The sequence below is a fragment of the Primulina eburnea genome, chromosome 1 (assembly GCF_022965805.1).
Source record: "Primulina eburnea isolate SZY01 chromosome 1, ASM2296580v1, whole genome shotgun sequence".
Taxonomy (NCBI): Eukaryota; Viridiplantae; Streptophyta; class Magnoliopsida; order Lamiales; family Gesneriaceae; genus Primulina; species Primulina eburnea.
Genome location: NC_133101.1, coordinates 4613878 through 4636366, shown reverse-complemented (window position 1 = coordinate 4636366; position 22489 = coordinate 4613878). Strand labels below are relative to the sequence as shown.

At 31.6% G+C, this 22489-nt stretch overlaps 3 protein-coding genes across 3 annotated transcripts; 1 reads left to right on the top strand and 2 right to left on the bottom strand.

Moving 5' to 3' along the window:
* Nucleotides 1–3385: 3385 nt before the first annotated feature.
* Nucleotides 3386–5122, top strand: LOC140810524 (uncharacterized). The gene is made up of 2 exons (XM_073168363.1): nt 3386–3965; nt 4905–5122. Exons 1-2 carry the CDS (start codon nt 3419–3421, stop codon nt 4991–4993), a joined length of 636 nt encoding a protein of 211 aa, XP_073024464.1. The 5' UTR covers nt 3386–3418; the 3' UTR covers nt 4994–5122.
* A 466-nt stretch (nt 5123–5588) lies between these two features.
* On the bottom strand, nt 5589–9397 carry LOC140823485 (protein RETARDED ROOT GROWTH-LIKE). The gene is made up of 7 exons (XM_073184863.1): nt 8792–9397; nt 8586–8697; nt 7845–8004; nt 6974–7122; nt 6745–6896; nt 6098–6212; nt 5589–5939 (listed from the first exon to the last, which is right to left on the bottom strand). Exons 1-7 carry the CDS (start codon nt 8926–8928, stop codon nt 5799–5801), a joined length of 966 nt encoding a protein of 321 aa, XP_073040964.1. The 5' UTR covers nt 8929–9397; the 3' UTR covers nt 5589–5798.
* An 812-nt stretch (nt 9398–10209) lies between these two features.
* LOC140817091 (APETALA2-like protein 1) lies at nt 10210–11728 on the bottom strand. The gene is made up of 8 exons (XM_073177006.1): nt 11702–11728; nt 11492–11559; nt 11328–11415; nt 11110–11255; nt 10909–10953; nt 10710–10813; nt 10493–10597; nt 10210–10283 (listed from the first exon to the last, which is right to left on the bottom strand). Exons 1-8 carry the CDS (start codon nt 11726–11728, stop codon nt 10210–10212), a joined length of 657 nt encoding a protein of 218 aa, XP_073033107.1.
* Nucleotides 11729–22489: the final 10761 nt, after the last annotated feature.

Below are 22489 nucleotides of genomic sequence, written 5' to 3'. Positions count from 1 at the left end.
GTAATAGAACTAATCTTAAAAGTATTTATATTTTTTTTTAAAAAGTATAAAAATGCGATTAATGTTAAAAAAAACAAAAAAAAAAACATAAATAATTAAATGATAAATAAATTATTTTTTTAAATTTATATCTAAATTATTTTTAAAAATTTCATAGACAAAAACTTGTGTGAGACGGTCTCACGCGTCGTATTTGTGAGACAGATCTCTTATTTGGGTCACCCATTAAAAAGTATTACTTTTTATGCTAAGAGTATTACTTTTTATTGTGAATCTGGGTAGGATGGACCCGTCTCACAAATTATGATCCGTGAAACGATCTCACATGACACTTACTCAATTTCATAATATGCCAATTAAGATAGAAGGCAGAGAGCTCGTGCGGGCAAGAAATGATGGGAAGGACGTGAGAACGCGTGTTTTACAACTGTATATCCTCAAATCATGCCTTCCTCTCACATTGCCACGTGACTCACTGTCGATGGACACGTGATTGCCACGCTGACAAATTATGCAAATCGACTCTTCTTCTTCTTCTTTTTTTTTTTTTAAAAAAAAAGCTTTTTTTGTTCAATTTTGACCAAATTTGATAAAACTTGGAAGTAAAGTTTGTTATACGAAATTATAATTCGAGCTTGGTTAGAAATAATCGAATATGTATGTCGGCTAGTTATTCGAATCATTGCTTGAAAATAAATATTCAAAATTAGGTAATATGCAATTATATTGTATTAATAAATATTAAAGTTTGTGGGTATATCACAATTACAAAATAAAATAATTTGAACTTGAGTTTGACTAAAAAAAATCGAACATATTAGAGTTTTGTTCGAGTCGATTTTAGTAACTTGAGAAAAAAAAGGAAATTTTAATATCACGAAATTCATCAAAGCCCAAATATATGTGATGGGATTAAATCCTTTGATTTCAATTACTCGAACCGATCGTTGAAGCAAATAGAGATAGTAGGCCTTTTGGCCATTTGAGAGGGTACGGTGCGAAAAAACAAGGTTTGAGATCGAGTCCATTGTACTTTGTAGGCCTAACTAAAAAAGGACAAGGTCCAATTGAATGAAATAACTTATTTAATGCTCTGCTATTTAGCTTGAAATTTTAATTCCAATTCAGAGGGAAAATTTCTAATTATTCAAATGTTAACTACATTACTTGAAAAATTGTCTTTCAATCATGTAAATTGGACTTTAGATTTTAGTCATATAACTTATTAATGTCTGATTTTCATCTAATGAGTCGAGTTTTTGGTATCTTTTAGTTTTTTCGCATGACGTCACTGAATCTACCAAAAATTGCTTATTTGACATTGATGATCTCTCACGTAGAAATGAGATAAAAATAAACTTATATCACACATAATAAATAAAAAAACCAAGGCAAAAACTTGTGTGAGACGATCTCACAAGTCGTATTATGGGAGACAAATATCTTATTTAGGTTATTAATGAAAAAATATTATTTTTTATGCTAAGAGTATTACTTTTTATGCTAAGAGTATTACTTTTTATTGTGAATATCGGTAGAGTTGATCCGTCTCACAGATAAAGATTCGAGAGACCGTCTCATAAAAGACCTACCCAAAAATCAATATACTTCACCAACACCAAACTTTGACTGTTAGAGGACAAGAAACGAAAATAAGCAAACTTACATGACCAATTTGGTTATTCTACCAATATATAATGATATATTACAATCTACTAAAATTATAATTGATAATCATAAATTATTAGTGTAATAAAATACTTTCAGAAGCGTGTAAAACATTATCTTCGATCAAAATAATCAAGACACAAGTTTCAATTGTTTTGTACGATGAAAATCACTTGCTGGAGATGAATTTAACAAATACGTTATGTTTTTCATTTTTAATTCCTTAAACTGTAAAATAATGATGAATATGCACAAATTTATTGTTTAGCTATTCAACTATTAAGATAAATTATTTTTTGGATCATCTTTTGTTTACGTTCATTTGTATATATTGTAAGGCTCATGAGTCTACCTCTTTTGAGTCCTGCAATCACAGACCTCATAATAGCCCATGACTTTTACTCACAAAACTCCTCACTTCTGTCAGTGGAGTATGTGTGTCTCCAGTCTCGAACCCAAGACTATTGTCTTGGCCATAAATACTTGGTCCAAAAATTAGAGAGTAATAGAAATATATGAGATGAGAAAATATGTGAAGAGATGAGAGGTGGTGTGAGGTGGAGAGAAAAAAAAAAAGACTTCATGTATGAGTTAAAAGTTTTAAAAATCCATCCAAATTTTTAGGTTGAACCAAATTTTTTTTTAACAATTTATAGTTGTACCTTAAGTTTTAATGTTTGTATGTTAATGAATTTCATTAAGTTATTAAAAAATTTATTGAAATTTGACTACATCCAGATTTTATAGAGTTTTTAAAAGTCAATATTGATTATCACAAGACTTTTTAAAATTCTGTGAAATTTTATTTTGAATATCACTATATTTTTATAAAGTGTACAAAAATCTTGATTAAATACCTCTAAACTTTAAAAATCTACAAAAGTCATTAAAAATCATTAAATCTCCTACATTGAATACACCTCTCAGTCTATACCTCTCCAACAGAAGATAAAAATATTTAAAATTAGTGGTTTGCGACAATAAACAAATTTGACCGTCTCACAAATACGACCCGTGAGACGGTCTCACACAAGTATTACTTTTTATTCTAAGAGTATTACTTTTTATTGTGAATATGAGTAGGATTGATCCGTATCACAGATTATGATCCGTGAGACGGTCTCACATGAGACCCACTATTCTGTGTTAGTCTTGCATATTTTTTATCACAAAACTTCTATGGTATTTTTCACTGGTTGAGTCGGACCGTGAAAAATATCATTTTTCACTTTAGGTATTGATCAGATCGACCCCTCTTCCGGATACAGATATGTGAGAAGATCTTTTCACATGACATCTAATCATTTTTTATTGTTGACAATTTTACTCCTCTTTTGGTGATGTGCTGATATGAAATTGCTTATCTAAGCGTCGCGCCAACGCTGCACTGGATCCACAGCGAGAAAATGAGTGAAGTTGCCACAAAAAAAGCTGAAATTTAACGATATAAAAAACCAAAGTTCAAAAAAAATTAAAAACCAAAACCAAAATTACGAATTTCCCCGATTTTTAAATATCAGAAGATCAGCATACAAAATGATAATGGGACGAGTTTTAACTTTTAATGGACAAGTTTACCGTTTATCCACAACTCTTAGATTTGAAAAAAATTATACAAAAAAGAATCAAGATTCGCCCATGTATCACGCATGATCGGAGGCCCAAATCTCAACAAAAAACCATAAAACCCTACGACGCCGAACCCCTGCGCCATTAGAGAAAAAACTTCAAGAGTTTTCAACAAACAAAGATGAACCGGCCTGATCTATTTAGATTTTCTGCACCTCTCTTGGAAAGACCTTGTGCGCCGCTCACCGACGAGCAATTCAATCTGTTCCACTCTTTAGACCGCGAACTCTACGCCCGGCTAGCCCTTTCCCTGCGTCGCGAGCTGTTCGTGTCGGTAAAAGTTGTGGCATTCTGGATTTGGCTGGAAAGGGAGAGCCACGACATGAGATTGATGAGGAGAATCTCGTTTCTTCAGCCGGCGGAACTAAACAAGCTCGCGGATGAAACAGTGACATGCTTGGAATGCTTGGTCTGCAAGAATGGGTTTTTGCTTGGGAATCATGATATTTCTCTATTGCCGAATCTTCTGAGTTTCTGGTTTAGATTGATGTTTAGCCTCCGGAGTTTGCATGAGAGACGGGTGGAAATAATTATGGAGGTTGACAGTATTATTGATACTATTTGTTTCCGGGCTTTTAGAGACATCATGCAGCAGGTTTCGGATGAAAATGCCACCATGCAAGCCGTGGCGGCCGCGGCTCAAGGTGGTGGAATCAGTCTGAAAGAAGGTGGGGATATTCAAGGTTCTCGTACACAGCCAGTACTAGGAAGTTCATCGTAAATTAATAAATGTATATTTTTTTTTACATTGTTAGCTTCTTTTTTCAGATGATTTGTTTGTCTTGTTTGATTTAAGGATGATATAAGTTATTTTGGTAAACCTTTTTATGTGTGTAGATGTAGCTACGACAAATTTTAATCAGGTATATGCTGTAATTATCATTAAGAATGTCAAAGACAATTTTTATAATTTTGTTTGATAAATATGTAAAACAATGATTTAATTTGAATAATTTTTTTTGTAATTTTAAAGTTTGAAGTACTTTTAAAAAAATTATTTTGTAGATTAAGAGTGAAATGCTCATTGTGAATGCACGAGAAAACCAAAAAGATTATTACTATATACCCCTCGTATATACAAGATAGATAGTATGGATACACATTTTTGAATTTCTTATTTTACTTTTGTAGTTAGCATAGTTTATTTATTAATTTTATTTTATAAAAAATACCCCATCTATCGTTTTAAATGATTCTTGATTTTTTGTTTATCTTGATTAGTAAAAGTTATTAACTCCACCTCATAAACTAGGGTAAGAGTGCAATTTCTATCTTACATATTGGATTATTTTTTCAATTTCAGCACTCGATATTGTCAGATTTCAGTTTTAATCTACTATCTTTCTATTTTTGTGTTGTAATTTTAATCATTTTTCAAACACGTCGTTGATGTAACAACATGATTCTGATCTGATATCGACGTTAAGCTGAGGCCTTGCAATCTTAGCATCATAATGGGGTGGGGTCGTTTGGCAAATAGCACAGAACTTATGATATTATTATAGTTCATACTTGTTCATATATTTGCTTTTAAAACATCAATTAGTACGAAATGAATCAAGTTAATAATTTATAGAACAAATAAGTGACTTGTTTTTTTCTTTCAGGTAATGGAATTGGAGGGCATCCACCTAAATTGGCCGCAACTGCTATCGGAGCTGCTATACTGTCGGGAGTTATATTGTGCTTTTCATAAGTCATTTCGTAAGAAAAGGGATCGTAAGTTATATCATGCCATATTAGAGCTTTTGCAGAAGTTGAATTTTTCTTGATAAAATAATTTTAGACTGTTTCGTGTTTTAGTTGGGTGCAACTTGTGGATCGGAGCAAATATTTCGTGAAGAAGTTGGTTGATGGTTGATCTTTGATAAGTGCATTTTATGCACTTATATTAGTCCTATATTTCATATGGATTGTTGGTCTTTTTCGGGCGGAATTACGCGTATTTGGTATTATTGGTGTGATTGCAGGAATCTAGGTGAGACCACTGAAAGGACGTGAAAAGGAGCTAAGATGGTGCCTAGTAGAAGAAATGTGACCAAGCGAGCATTGGAATGCAGAAGCACCCGCGCACATGCGCCCATCAAAGTCGCGCACATGCGCGAACCATACAGTGAGCAGCGCGCATATGCGCCGCTCATGGCGCGCACATGCGCGAGAAAGAGCAGGCGAGCCCAGGCAGCACCCGCGCACATGCGCCACCCAATGTCGCGCACATGCGCGCTCCAATCTTGAAAGTGCACTATCATCTTTTATTGGTTTTTTTTTTCTTTTCTGGTGTACAAGTAATAATGTGACTTATAGTCAATGTAAAGGGTTCTCAAAATTGGGGAACATGGAGAAAAACTCATATTTGTCAGCCCTGGTTATGGCAAAATCAAATTACAAAATTATTAAAGGTATACATCAAACGGAAATGAAACTAGATGGTAATAACACTTTGTGTATATACACAAGAACTCCAATTCAAAATCGTATGTTATCTCTAAAGACTGTTGGCTCTATAAAGATGTAATTGAGGACTTGTGAAGTATGTCATAGATAGATATGAGGATTTCAGCACCTATAAGTATGATGATCAACCATTCAAGAAAATCTGATTTCCTGTTCTGCAGAATCTCCTGAAGGAACCGAATGTTATGCTGCAATGGGGAAAAAAAATCAACTACGAACGATATAGAAAGTTTCCAAGAAAATGTTTTCCGAAAAATTGTTTAGTCTCATTGAATGTCATGTATGTGGTTGAATGAGAAGTCTTCTCTAAAACAAATTATTCAAAAGACATGTTTTTGAAAAATACCTCGACAAATTTCAACTTGAAATCAAGGCTTGCAAATCTTTGGGTTAATTCAAATTCATCGCGGAGGTACTCCCAAATCTGGGCATACTTAGCATCCTTCCACGCAATATCCGATCTGGGATCAAGTAAATAACTTAACATCAGCAGCTAAAGCAATAGAACACCCCACACAGGTAGATCATGAAACAGAGAAGTGTATTTAAGAGGAAATCAGCAAACTACTCTTATAGTCTGTGTACATGTTTATCTTAAAATATATAATAGAAATGAAGTAGAAATCTATAGATATAAAGGTGCCTCGTGTTTTTTCCATAGAGTGGAAAGTATTTATAAACGGCAATTACTTAAGAGAGAAAAAGAATACAAACAAACTCCCCTGCATTGATTCACAAAAGAAAGAATACTAACATAGATTGCTACATCAAAATCCTAATCTCACTAGCTAAAGGCTTGTTCTCGTGCATTAACAAAACACATCTTTCAGAAATTTCTATATGGCTTCTCATTCAGAAATTTTTATGCAGCTTCTCATTCCTCTATTGCAAATTGTCGAGAAGAGTAGCTTCAAAAACAAGTTCTACATATGTGTTGCTTACTGGAGGAGGTTGGTGAAGTACACAACTCTTACTAAGCATTTTGAATATTACCTTTCGAAAAGTCCTAGCTTAAGAATTACATCAGCGAGATTGGAATTTGCCTTTCCAACCAACTGAAAGAGCTTTTTTCTTTTCATAGTAAACGTTCCAGTTTTCTCCATCCCCCTATTTATGTCAGTAAATTCTGCAACCATTCCATCAACCTGAACCATCACAGACAGAGATTCTCAAAAATAAAAATCAAGGAGCACTATCGTAAAAATTTGAAGTTAAAACCAACCTGGCGGACGTAGTAATCAAGAGCAATACTTTGGCCGAGAACACTACCAATTGTGCGAATCCCATCAATGTTTAGGTACTGGAGCATTATGTAATCAAGTCCACCTTGCATCCAGGTGTTCAAAGTTGGCTTTTCTCTCACCTCATATTCTGTTTTTCAGATCCAAACCATAAAGTCAGGGCATCACTCGAAACAGATACAAAAAAAGACGATTCAACAAAAAGAGACAACAAATTATTACCACGCATAACATTAAGTGGTGTCCACGAATCAACAGTTGATGCATAAGTTCATTACTTCAATTCAAAAGCATCAATTAGATGAAATCAGTAAAGCAGACAAGGCAGTGAATGTTTTGAATTTCAATACAGATGTTGGTTTAAACTTAAAAGTTAAAACAAAGGTACAAACACTTTAACTTCTGGATTACTGCATCCGACAGGTATATAAGTTATACAAATAAGTTATATCACAGTATCCCTTCAAAGTAAAAGCAATTACTTGTTAAAGTCTAGGTCAAGTATCGCAGCCTAAATCAAGTAAATCGTTCTTTGTCAACAGACCAGACTTTTCATTTCTATTGGCAGGAGAAACCAAGTTGGTTAGAAGGCTATGCACATTACAAAGGATAAAGATTATGCATGAGAATCATGTATTATACTGCTCACAAGTCACAACCCACTATTAATTGGAATAAACTTATCCAGCAAGCAATATAACAGACCACATTAAATCAAACACAACAAATCAACAAACCTCGGATAACCCATCTTACATAATCAAATTCTTCAACCATGGCATCAAACATGAAATAAAGAATATAAGGGGCCACAAGTGATGCATTTAACAGTATGATTTCAAATGGGCTTACCATCCTTTCTCATCTCAGGAAGCAAGCCTGAAGCATGTCTTTCGACAATTTTTAGATACCCATCGACTTCATGATCACCAACATTGAATAGGACAATTGACCCGTACTGAAAAACTACCATGTAACAGCAATCGTTTCCACCTAAACTAGAACTCAAGCCCTGAGATGACAACAGTGTAATATACAATTAAAAAGGAACTAAGCATAATATGAATCCCAAAGTTATCTGCTCTTAAAGAGAAAATATGCACGATACTGAAAATGCTGACTTGACTTCACTTCAAATAAAAGGGAAGCCCAAGTTGCACTCAGTATTCTAAAGAAAAAAGGTTCATCTAATATTGAAACCATCTAAAGTGGGGGATGTACCATATACTTAAGAGTTGAAGAATGTTGTTCCATCAGCATCACAGACTGGGGAAAGCTAGCAGGGGAGTGTCTAAAAATACATCCTATTGTTGCCTCTCAACCACTCGAATGCTATCACAAGAAACCCATTTCATGTTTAGCATCACGCTATTACAAATAAATTTCTTGCTTCGCCTTGATGACACTCGAATGCCATAGCAAGAAATGGCTATTACAACAAAGTACCATTTTTTAAGCTATATTATCCTTCATAAAGGCATGTTCTTGTAGCAGTACTTCAATTTACACAAATTGATGCCAACAATTGACAATAGATGATAACACATATCAATCGATAATCCAATATAATGCAGAGAAATGGCTCCAGCTTACATGAGGGTCAGATTCTAGATCACCAAATCTCAGAACCACATAATTAGTCATTCGAGATGAAGGTGGAATAAAATTCTGCTTATTCTGTTCCAACAAGGTCCTTAAATCCACGCTGTCTCCACAAACACACAAGCCATAATCTCACAAAGTTAGAGTAAAAACTGATTCATTACGTTTTATAAAAACTAGAAGAAAAAAAAAAGAACCTAGTGGAGAAGAAAAAAGCCTTGACTGAAATACGAGCCTTGAAACCCTCATTCACATCATCCTCCTCCTCCAATCCCACCTCAGTCACTCCAGCACCAATCTCGGAGCACGAAACTACGTCATTCCATTCAATCATGTCGGTAGCCGACGACGAAATCGACGAGGTGCATTTAGAAACTGCGAGCCCGGGGTTCCTCTGCAGAAACGAAACCTTGCGAGAGGAACTCAACGAGAGAGCAGACTGGAATGAACACGATTCCCGGCGGAAGATAATCGAGTAGGAGATAATGGGTTGGGGTTTTCGGAAGAAAGAGGGAAAACTTTAGCGGGGAGTTAAGAGCGGGCAATGTAAAGATAGCCTTTCCCCGGGAGGCAAGAACAGTAAACCTCATCTTCCGACCAGCTCTGCCGCCGCCGAAGCAATTCGTGCTTAGCTCTCTCCGGTGCTGATTGTTCTCTGCTGTAACTTGATTTCCAAGATTCTACGATTTGCACCAAAGTCGTCAACAATATATTTGATTTAGTAAAAATGGGGATTTGGAATTAAAATCGGCTTTGGATTTTTATTTTAAATTATAGATTTGGAATTCCATTTTGGTTTTGGCAAAAATAAAAAATGTATTCAATTTGATTTAACACGTAAAAATAATTATTTTATATCAAGAAATTTTTTATTGCATATTTTAAAATGATTAATGTATTAATAATTTTATATAAATATTCTTACATCATTTATACGAACAAAAAAAATTTGAACCTATGAAAATATTTTGCACAGGTCAATGAAGGATGTCGACCTTAGTTGCAGGAAGATACAACCGGGATGTCGAGGAGACGAGGGAATTCGAATTAGGAGTGGCGGTGGTACTGGTAGAGAGTCCTGATGATACTGCTGCAGAAGATAAAGTGGCACAGGAGAGGTCATGATGCCGGCATTATGCATTTTCCATGGCCGGTTTGAGTATGGAGGCGAAGTAATGGCCATTAATAATTTCGGTCCGTAGACATCTATAAATTATTATACCATACATCTTTGTCAGTAATTGCATAGGACAGAATGTAAAGAATATGCGAGAAGATCAATAACAAGAACTCGGTCCGTAGACAAGAAATGAGCAACTTATTAAGGGAAGCTAGTGTCAGAAGTTTATTGTGGTGTCATGAGTCCCAGGAGCTCGAGTACATCGAGCATGTGTATGCGTTTTATGCTTCTTCGACTGAACTAATGTGGGAAAACATCTTCCGGTCAAGAAAATCGTTGCTTGTTCTCTGTTTGCTATATCACCAATCATATATTTCGTGGTGGCAATGTTCATAATTCGATCAAGTCCAAGGTTGAAAAACAATAGCAGATGAGAAAAATCACCTTATTACTTGGGGCAAAACCAGAGTACATGCCAGCCCACATGGGGGAATACTAGGATGAAACTAATCCATGAGGGGAAACGAAAGATGTTTCAACCTGTGAATTTGTGGAAAGGGTATTAACACCTACATATGTACAAGAACACTATGGACAAGACTTAATAAGGTTTCTATTGGTTCAGGAACATGACACTCGACAGGACATTGAATCCCGGGAACGCATGTGTAACAAGAGGAGTAATTGTTTCTTTCCCCGTGTTATTTACAATCCAATTTGTGTTACCCACAATAGACTTACATGTACAAAACATGTTCATAAAGTTGAGTGCACGTACGTGACGAAAACCAGCTTTTACCCAACTTTGCTGTAATGTCATCCCCAAGCGGACCATTCAAAGCTAAAGACATTCCAAGATTGAGATCAAGATTGCCGTCAATACCTAAAAACATCATCAGTAAATCCTTATACACTGAGTCTGTTTTTCGCACAATATAAACAATGGCAAAGCAATTGGAGAAGGACGAAATTAGTAACCAATGTTTATACCGTACCTGCATCTCTGTGGTCGATTTTTCTGTCTGTTCCATAGATACTTGGCTCAAAGTTGGTCACAGCTTCAGTGCCATTACGTTTGATGGCTGCTTTATCATAAGCCCTGGAAGAGAAATTAAAATGGAGGATCGTTTCAATCTAATAAATTGGTCCTACTCTATATGAAGTTTAAAATGGTATGATCGCGATCACAAGAACCTTGCAGCTTCGACTTCGCTGTCGAATAACCCAAGATACATACACCTGCAACAGACCATTACAAATTTTCAATATAAATGGGGATTCTTTCGCCATTTGAATTAACTGTCTAAACTTAGAGCTTCAGAAACCAATCAGAGATCAATCACTGCCCAGAATAACCATCAAAACAACCTGTACAATGTAAAAGTAGATTTGTACTTTTTGCCGAGGAATTGGCCCATTCGTGCCTCCCAGCGACCACATTTGTGCAGCGTTACACCTCTGTACTTTGAGCTTCCTCGAGAAAACCCGTTGCTTCGGCGGCGAAGAATGTGAACAAACTCTTCTTTTGTCAAGTCTTTCATCTACAAAAAAATGAACCAAATAAGATTCATAAATTTGAACTTACAAATCATCAGTAACTATCAGAAGCGAACCTGTTTCATGTCCTCTTCATATTCCCCTAGTTTGAAATTTATTTCAGCATCAACCCCACGAAACTTGATCGCAGCACGATCATATGCTCTGCATGATGAAAATAGGTAAGAGATCAATGTTACAAAATGTCCACAAATCTCTAATGCACAATAGAAGTTTTTACCTTGCTGCTGCATGAGCTGTGTCAAATCCTCCTGAAACAAGAAATCCAACCAAATTAATATTAAACTGCTGTTAGATTATTTTATTTAAGTTCATAAAATAATTTAGTTATGATCAACAAATTTTATGATGATAAATATGTAAGACGTCTCATCTCATATTTAAAAGAAAGTAAATTAAGAAATATTATTTATATTATCATGATAAATACTTCGAGATTTGATTTATGTTCGGCCATCCATGAGCGGTCGACAACTTCGCCGGAGGTGGCTGGGCGGCAGGTCTAGGACTAGGGTTTGTTCAAAATTGGGGTTTAAATATGGGGTTTTTTGAAAATTGAGGATTTTTTTTATTTAAGGCTGTGTTTGACTTTTGGGATTTGATCGAAAATATTGACTTCAATTTAGGGATTTTGATTTCCCAAGAAATTTGAATTTTTAATAGCCAAAATTATTGATTTGATAATTTAATTCTCAATTTTCAGTCTTAGGTATTTCCAAAAGAATTATCAAGATTTTGAATTATATGCATGTTTGGATGGTTTATGCAATTTGTGAAAATTCGAAAACTTGATTTTAGAAACATTATTATTCCGAATTATACATATTGACATGTTGAGAAGTTATTTGGATTAGATGTATAAAGCCAAAATTATGTGTAATTAGTATTTATCTGGCTATTATGCAATTTTTAATATTATGATTATAAATATTGTCGTAATCATGCATGCAAATAAAAATTAAGAATTGTAATATTGAGATTAACATTTTGTTCATATTTAATAATTTATTTTGTTTCTTATAATTTTATATGACTAAATTTATAAGATAAAATGTAAATTATAAAGTTACCCAAAAAAAATGGCTGATAAAGATAAACATTATGGATCATTTATGTTGGATAATAATTATAAAGTGACGACATATGTAGACATGATCTGATGAGTTGTTCATAAACCGGTTTAAATTGTCTTGACTTGTCTCTGTGATGAGTGAGTTAGGTATTTAAAAAGTCTTAGTTCTACCTATCTATCCTGATAGTATTGTTAGAAAGTGTTGATTGTTATATTAAATAATTATATATAAACAAATTGAGTAAAGCCAAAATTATGTCCAGTGAACCCGTATAATTTTAATAATTAAGTTTTAACTACAACATCCTTAGTTATCCGAAATTATACATTAAGTGGTTGAGGATCGCACGACTGACTTTTATTATGGTACATATTAAAAGCATAAATATTTATGTGTTTGTGGTTGGAATGTCTTTCGTATATTTTAATCTATTAAAGAATAGACACATAATCTTTAATTGAATTGAAGTAATACATTAAGTTTTGAATCACATTTAGTTTTAACATACATAAATTTATTCATCATTTTGGTAACACTTGGAGATGAATAATTATGGATAATAAATATTTTGTGTATAAAGAGCTCAATATCCTAATAATTCGTATGATTTCAATTAATTGAGGATAATCACACCATCTTCAATTGAATTAAAATTATAAATAAACTATTACAAAACACTGATGATGGACATGGTTTGAAGCATGTTTAGTAGGTCCAAACTTCTAAAATTCTTGTGAACGGAAACTCTTAGGACAAGTGTGCATAAGTTAAATCGGATTCCAATTGATGTTGTCCGTAAGATAAAATTTGAATTATGAGAAGGTTGGAAATCGAGTTTGAGAAATATACATATTTGGATGTGATTGTTTAAAGTAAGAGTCGATATTACACAAGAAATCATGTAAGACCCAAGGACCACTCATGGGTAATTCATTGGATATGTCAAAAGGTCCGAAAGATGTAAATTTTTCCAAATGATAAGGTTGTGGAATCAACCATTGCAGAATTTCTTAAAAATGACTTGATTAGTGATAGCAATCAAATTCAGAATATTGATTATTATGATGTTCATCCATTCACATTAGGTATATATATTAATTGATATTTGCTGCAGAAAATCATTTTTCTTGTAGTGTTCCATGTAGATCTTAATTCTCACCCAGGTATCAAGCATTGAGTTGAACAACACAATCTAGCTACATTGAAGCCGAAAATGATTCTTGAAATATTTTCCCACAAACCATCAACATAAAAAAAATATAATTTGTGTTATAATATTATGAATAATAAAGATTAGATAGCAAATAATGAAGTCTAAAAGTTAGTTCAGTTGTCATTTATTGTAGACGAGTCTTCAAAACAAGTAAATTCTCATTATATAACATTGAACAACATAAAAATAGACTCGTTTATAAGATATTCCGTAAATGATTTAATTCTGCTCCTATTGTTAGAATTATTGTTCTTCATTTTTGTCAAATCATTTACTCACAATATTTTGGTTTTTTTTGGCAAATAAAAAAAGTTTACCAATTTCTACTTTAACATCTATTCATTTAACAAAAGTTTTGCAGTATTTTACATTTGTTATTTCCTTTCAAAATCTGAACTTTTATCTGACACATTTGCATCTTCACTAATCTGACATATTTGAATCTATGCTGCATATGCATTTAAATATGAAGATTCATACATGGTGAACACGGATGATGAAGGCAGGAATCCAACCAACAGTGTCCATACATAGCTAACGCCGTTGGCTTTTAAAATTTTTGAATTACAATAATAAACTTGACCTAAGCATGGATTTACTAATTTATTATTTCCTTTGTTCTATATATTTAATTTGTTTATTTCTACTTCAAATAAAACAAAACATAGTTTGTGTATTCCGTAAATGATTTAATTCTGCTACTATTACTAAAATTATTATTCTTCATTTTTGTCAAGTCAATTTACTTACAATATTTTGGTTTTTTTGGCAAATAAAAGGAGTTTGCCAATTTCTACTTTAACATCTATTCATTTACCAAAAGTTTTGCAGTATTTTACATTTTGTTATTTCATTTCAATTTGTAAATAGAACGCATTAATAAATTGTTCTATTTATTTTGTATGTTTATATTGTACTTGGGTATGATTCTATAAAAATGAATATTTTCTTATTACGCTAGAACAGAGAGGGTTTAACTTATGAATAAAATACATAAATAAAATACATCTTTATTGTTTTTTTATCAATTTATTAGCTGAGATGATATTACGGCTTCAAAAAAATATTATTTTTTATGATCAAAACATATATCATGTAAGATAACAAATTGAGTTTGACAGATTTATTTAAGCTTTGGAATTCACTATCTTTCATGATTCAAGTAAAAAATATTTTGTTGTGATGATGGCTAAGTGTCATGAATATTTAATATATTAGCTCTATATATTCATGATACACGCAACGCGTATACCTTGGTGACTAGTATATATATAAATGTTTGCTCCTCTGGGCCAAGTTATTCTTATTTGGGCCTAAGCGGATCCAAGAGATCCAAAGTAGTCCTGATATGGGTTATATTTGCTACTGTATGACATTATTTTATATACTCTTAATGATGATATAAATGAAGAATTTAAAATAGTATTTATTTAAATGCAAAAGCTTAGTTCAAATAAATCATTTTCATCCATTTATTTATTCGATCGATGCATTTCCCGATTTCTAGATTTATCCTTTACTAAAATAGGTTGAGTCAACATTCCTAAAATCCATCTAATTTAAGATCCAAAACTAACATTTGTGCTTGGGTTAATTGAATTATATAGCTTTCGATTAAGTTTGGGGCAAAATAATTGATACAATAGAAATATATTATATAAATATTGAAGGGTGATTCTTTAATAATATATGCTTCATTCGATCTAAACAAATTTGAATCTTAAACCAAGGGATTATAAAATAGAAATGTTTGATAAGTCTGTTTATACCTTATTTTTTTCCATAAATTAAAATTAAACTTCTTAGTGATATGTTTAAGTAACTTACCTTTTCATTCTCCTTAATCTTCTTTCTTTGATACTTTTCTTCTTTTTCTAATATTGAAGGCGACAGTAAAACCTCGTTCGTAACGCTATACAGACGTCACGATATAAAGTTATTTCATATATAAAATCAAGGTATGCCGAATACATAACGAATATTAACATCTGAGTGAAAGTCGTATATACCAGATCGATTTTGATGTTAGCTTATTGAGAAATAGCAAATTGTGATGTCACATTGGCTATTGAAAGCAGATATACAATGAACAATAAGTTTGAGAGTTTCCCTTCAACCAATTTAATGTACCCATAAAATGAATGGTTAATTTTGCAATTCATTAACAAATATACATTTTTAGTCAAACATATACATATGAATCGTAACATTTCTTATAATTAATTTACTAATATGTAAATATGATTTGCATGAAAAAATTCCAAAATAAACTAAATAATGAGGCATGACGTCTTCTAGAAAATGTAGACTTTTTCATCTTTTATCATCACACGGGAAACTCACCCGCAATTTCAACACATAAATTGACTAATTATATGTGATGACAAAAATACCAAAGTTTCTTGATCATTTCTATACTTTTCAAAACTTAAGAAATCCGTTAATTGTCATTTGGTGCTCTTGAATAGGCTAAAATTTATTATATATTAATAATTCTGTGCATTTTAATATGTTCGAACCCACGTAAACGCGAAAATACTATCTATCCCAACGTTGTAAATAGCTATGATATAGGAAAACCCTAATCTGTTATTTTTAATATTTTTAATACACATTGTTAATTATTTTCTTTCTTTGACAAAAAAAAGGCTTGGACTTTTGTCGATGTCACATCTAGGCTCGATAATTTAGTCAAAGAGCAGAAGTGTTGTTTGTGCTGGGAATTAGCTGTCTGTATGTGAACAACTTTGAATTTTTCGAATCACAATTCTATGTGTTCACATTAAGGTGTGAAGTCTTTTGACCAAGAGAACTATTTTCACTTATTAATTAATTAATATTTTGAATTAATATGCTTTACTAGTATATAAATAGATGACATATAATTGATCCCTTCCCTATTATTTAATAAAACTTAGCCTCATTTTCATCATCCATTTACGTGTACACTTGCACTGAAACTACAATGGCAAACGAAGACACAAATTTGCTGAAGAAACAGAGAATAAGGGTTCCACCAAGAAGGGGGAAGATTAGAGAAAAGATTTTCAGTGAATTGGTCAAAAAACTCAAGCATTGTTGGAGAAATATCATTTTTGGAAGAAATTGAGATGGTTTGTTTTGTACAACTGCTTCATTTTCTCTGAGTTCACGATCGAGCAAACATATTGAAATGCTGTTTTTTTTTCTTGTTCGTAGGATGTACTAGTTTCTATGTAACACGGCTTATAGTCGATATGATAATCGGTTTACGCGGGTTTTGGGATTTGATGTTGTCTGCTCGATCGGTTGTAATAAGATATGTGAAAGTAGTTTGATGATCTTGTAGTTGGCAATTCTCATATACATATGAATGCGTGAATGATTTTGATTTTAATTGCATTTTCCGGGTTACTGCTGAGAAAAAAGTCACGAGTTTAAAATGTAAAATATTCCCGGAGAAATTATCATTAGGCCTAGCTTTCTATTATTGGTACAACATCAAAACCATTCAACAAATTTCTCATGCCACATTTACATTTTTTTCTGATGTTATGTTTCAGTATCACGTATTCATGTCAATACTCATGCAAAATATGACTGAAAACAAAACAAAAATTACTATAAAAAAAACTAATTTGATGTATCAAAATCAAAATATGAAAACATAGATGACCAGACCCTCAAATACGAAAATTTAGGGGAACAAAAAATGGCTCTTTCCTAAAAAAATTACTATTACAAGTATATTTTAAAAAGAAGAGTCGTGTCTTCTTTTTTCTTTTATCACATTACAACAATTTAAAATTATTTTATTCTAGAAATATTTGCGTTTATATTTTTCAACTCACACGTGTATAGATATTTTAAAAAATTATAATTTATTAGATCACAACTTGGTTTCAAGCTTGACTCTGCATTGCATACTTCTAATTCAACCTGGGGCACAAAAAGCACGAGTACTAATTAATAATACACGTGCTTTATTGACCGCAAATTTTCAATTGAAAAGCCCGGAAATTCAACAATTCAATTTGCATTTACTTTTGGAAATTAAATTAAATTTTGGGGGTTTTTTTTAATTTAAATGATATTTTATACGTTTTTTTTAACGAAAGAAAGTTGTATGATGATTAACTCAAAAGATCAGTATTTACAGCATTGCTTAGCAAAAAGGGATGTATATATATCCTCCCAATCAAAATCATGCTTAGCATCTAACACAAGTTTCACCACCAAGTGAGCCACAACATTAGTTGAACATCCGTGAGAGACAGATCGATTCGATCTAACATTTTGCATCGACTCGACAACATTAGTTGAACATCCTTGAGCGACAAAATTATTCTATCAAAATTATAAAAATAGATAAAATATTGCATCGATAAGCTCTATAGTTGTACGATCGTCTCGTCCTATAAGTTGTTATTTCCAGTATTTAACGGGGTCTAATTCTCTATAAAACTTTGAAAATATTTTAAAAATAATGGGATATATTAAACTACATTAATTTATTTAAAATATAGATTTTTTAAAAAATATATATAGTTAATTATGCATATTATAGCTATGTAACTTAAATATCTTAAATTATACAACAGTCTACATACAACGCACCAAATAGAGTCCTAGTCGAGATAATTATCTCACCCGACTGTCAAGTATCTATCATGCTCGTGCTTTATGATATTATATTATCTAACATAGAACAATTCAACTTTTAAATATATTGACATCACCAACCGATTGTGCTTTGAATGGAGCCTTATTTGGGAGCTGTCGCCTACTACTAGTATAACACCCATTGTTTATAAAACATTTTAACTTATAGATATAATTTGAGAAAATTATATTTTTGGTTTTATAATTTTATCATTTTGTAATTTTGGTCATATATGTTCTCAAATTTTAATTTTTATCCTACATTTTTTGATATTTGGAAATTTTAGTATTTTTTTAGCTGTACTGATGTTACATTGCACACGTCAACATCATACCTATGTTGAATTGGTGCCTCATCGACGCTATGTCGGAAAAAAGATTAAATTACGACACACAAAATGACAGTTGACTAAAATTGAAATTTTATAATATAGAAGACTGAAATTAAAAATAAACAAACATACATGACAAAAAAATTCTCTCATTTAAATTTAATTAATCTAATTTACAAAAATGATTGTAATACAATATTGATAAATTGATAACAGTATTTATTTATTTATATTAATTAATATAAAAATAGTTTATGCTAATTTACTAAATGTATAGTTTCGTATTCAACGAATTTAATTTTTTTTTTCAAATTAAATAATGAAAGATATTACTTCGATGTTGGAATTTAATATGTTGGAGATGAGCTCTGTATTCACTGTAAAAAATTACACATTTTTATGCAAAATCTACACTAGAATAGAATTTCGAGTTGGACATGACATAATCCTGCTTAAAATTTTTGCAAGTGGTCAATTAGAATTTGTTTGTTTTAAAAGTTCGATTTTTTTTTTTAAAATCGTGATTAAGATATAAAGTCAACAAAGTTTTAGAAATCTTAATTTAGGCCGATAACTTTTACTCATAAATGCGTAGGAAATCGAACATTTTCTACTTGCTGCACGTGGGATATTGCTAGCCATGTAAATTATAAGGGATCCAATGCGAGTCAAAATGTAAACACGAGAAAAAATGTGGGCTACTATCCAGAATGATTAAATAGCACAAAAAATAATACATAAATTATAAGTAGATAAAATGGGATGAAAACTGAAAATCAAACTGATATATATAATAAGTACGGTTTTTTTAAAACATATTTGTCTCCTCTTATGGTACTTCAAAGATTAAGACGGACAACTATTTCTCATGATACAATGGTTAAACCTGTAGTAACCTAGCATGAATGTACTACAGTGATGACCTGAAGAAGTACCTGAATTTTATCACGAAAACTAAGGTAGCATAAATAAACGAGAAGAAAGAATGACATATTTGTTTCTAAGTTTTTTGAGAAATGTGAACACCTCTATTTGTAGGTGCACAATATCAATGAAGACAATCACATGATGGGCGTCCGGAAGGCTAAAATTATGCCGGCCAAAGCACCAAAAATCTGTCATCTGAAGCACCAACAAACAGCCAGATGAAAGGTCTCATTCAGAAGGTTTGGCCAGGGAATGTGGAAGGTCTCACCCGGAATGAAAAATAAAATAAATATAAAAAATTGGGTTAGCCTAGGTTGGCGATTTTTGCCTTGATCGATCTAACATTTTATGTACTAGCACTACTCGCACACAACGCAGGTCTTTTCAGTGCAAATTGAGCACTTGATTTGCACCTCACCCACGCAGACGTACGTTAGAGAGTCTCCTGACTAATTAATGTTACACACTTACACGTTCATAAAATGTAAATCAATATAAGGTTATTCATACCAACTTTCTTTTTCTATGTCAGAGTCAGGTCTCAATCAAAAGTCATCTTCAAGATCATTTTCTTGTTGTAAGCTTTTTCAAGAAATCAACGAGAATTGAGAATTCCCAACTGTAAGAGAACTTTCCCACGTTTCGATGTAATATCAAAAATTATTTATTTCGAGCTATGATAGATTTTTATGTTAGAGCTATAAACAAAAAATATATATATTAAAAAACATATTATTCAAAGCGGAAAGGAGTATACAAATTATTATTATTATTATTATTATTACCTACGTGCTCACTAATTAAATATAGTATTCACTCGATAAAATGAAACTAATCAAATTTTATTTGGGAATTTAAGACGATCTCAATATTTGTATTCCATTTCATTCCACTTTGGCGTGCTACCACAATGGATAAGGATGAAAATTCATTCTTTAATCAACAGCGGTCCCCAATATTCCATTCACTCCATTTTAATTTTTCACTAAATATATAAATATATAAATTTCAATATATATATATATATATATATATATATATATATATATATATATATATATATATATATATATATTGATATGTTTGATACATTGCTTCAATAATGGTGATTACTAAAGGATATAATATCATGTGAATAACACAAATGAATTGTTAGGGTATAAAAATTGGCCACGTTATGAGAATGATCGACACATATATAGTTCTAAGATCGAGTATTTTTTACTTTATCAATGTTAAATTTAACAATACAACTCAAATATTTTAAACCTTACAACAGATCAAGTTGTACGCGCCAATAATTATCTTAACAGGAGCAATTATTGCACCAACAAAAAATATATATCACCCAATAATTGTATCTCTTGAAATCCAAATAGATGAACACGTGATTTTGACTCTGATACCAATATTTAGATCAAACATTTGAAGTTTGTATAAAAAAATATAGCTATCGTTAAAAGTAGCAAGTGGTTCATTCTCTAAAAATGTTTTTGGTCCTTTCTGAAAACTACATTGAAACTTAGGAAGATGTCTTTGGTGTATGATAAGCCTTTTTGAGTTAAAATATGATATTTTCAAGCACCTTATTTTAATATCTTACAAGCACCTTCTTCACACAAGCTCTCAAGTAGCTCATTAATCGTTTTAAGAATTTCTTTTCCCAACATTATTTATAAAAGACAAAAAATTAATTAATTTTTTTTATATATATAGTTGGATTTTAGGTATGTAAAACCATCGCAATTAGCCACGTTTTCTAGTGTAAAAATCGAACTATCAATTAAAGAAAGTATAAATCAGTAGCAAATATCAGAAAATGATTTTTAAAAGGGAAAGAAACCTTAAATGAGTGAGGAATTAAAGATAAAAACAAATGAATTGCTCCAACCAAATATGTGAAATAACTTTACCACAAACAAAGGGTTATATTTATCAAAATTATATGTTAAAATTTTATGGTTTTAATTATTTAAAAATAAAATAGTAACCCCCAAGCAGTTAAATAAGCATGAAGGCGTGGAAAAGTTTTTTTTTTTAAAGAAAAAATTTGTGGAAAAGTATATGATAATAATTAGAATTACCAAATTGCACACTTTATCTAATTTTTTCTTTATTGAGTTGGGTTAATTTTGGAAATGTATCAAAAGTAATCACTATACCACCATCATAAATTGTTAAAAGAAACAAGAGTTGGTCTGACCGTCTCACAGATCTCAATATGTGAGACGGGTCAACTCTACCGATATTCACAATAAAAAATAATACATTTTCATGGACGATCCTAATAAGAGATCTGTTTCACAAATACGACCCGTGAGACCGTCTCACACAAATTTTTGCTAAGAAACAATGAGTTTCAAATATATTATAACTGATTAATTAAATTTAGTCAAAATGATTTTAAATTCACATCCTCTCGATTTGATATAGTATTTATAAAGGATCTCAAGTACACCACATCATTTCGACATTACATCAACATTAAGAAAAATAAGATTGAAATAAAAAAAATACAATTTATTTGATAAGATTTTAAATTAACCCATAACATGAATAAGGAAAAACAAAATATATATATACAATTAAAGACAAAAAAACTATAATTTAGAATCCCATGGTTTCGTAAACAGACATTCTCAATTATAAAACATTAGACAAATTTTCTAATTTTTTTTTAATATATTTAAGAGAATGTAAAATGCTATTCGCCCAAAAAACATACCACATGCGCTTTGGAATAAGTTCGGATATCCATTTCCAGTTAATTCCTATGTAGCAGCACATGACTCAATCATCATCAAATTACCGCAAGATAAAATAATAAACACAACCAAACAAAACAAAATTTACCAAAAGATACTACTTCTTATATTATTCCATAGCACGTTATGATGTTAGAAAACCATAAATTAATTGCTTGTTCAGACGAGGCGGAATTAATAAACAACAAACTACTGTCCAGTAAACATTTGGTCATTGATCATGAATTCAATTCTATTTATCATATAATTTTTTCGAACGAACATGTT

Bases quoted from the DNA above. Each gene is read 5' to 3' on its own strand.
- LOC140810524 (XM_073168363.1), top strand. From the start codon at position 3,419: ATGAACCGGCCTGATCTATTTAGATTTTCTGCACCTCTCTTGGAAAGA. The intron at 3,966-4,904 runs GTGGGGATATTC...TTTTTCTTTCAG, and splicing joins TGGAATCAGTCTGAAAGAAG to GTAATGGAATTGGAGGGCAT.
- LOC140823485 (XM_073184863.1), bottom strand. From the start codon at position 8,928: ATGATTGAATGGAATGACGTAGTTTCGTGCTCCGAGATTGGTGCTGGA. The intron at 6,897-6,973 runs GTTGGTTTTAAC...GTGATGGTTCAG, and splicing joins TTGATTACTACGTCCGCCAG to GTTGATGGAATGGTTGCAGA. The intron at 6,213-6,744 runs GTAATATTCAAA...ACTTGATCCCAG, and splicing joins AAGCTAGGACTTTTCGAAAG to ATCGGATATTGCGTGGAAGG.
- LOC140817091 (XM_073177006.1), bottom strand. From the start codon at position 11,728: ATGGCCGAACATAAATCAAATCTCGAA. The intron at 11,416-11,491 runs GTAAAAACTTCT...TTCATCATGCAG, and splicing joins ACAGCTCATGCAGCAGCAAG to AGCATATGATCGTGCTGCGA. The intron at 10,814-10,908 runs GTTCTTGTGATC...TTTCTCTTCCAG, and splicing joins AGCGAAGTCGAAGCTGCAAG to GGCTTATGATAAAGCAGCCA.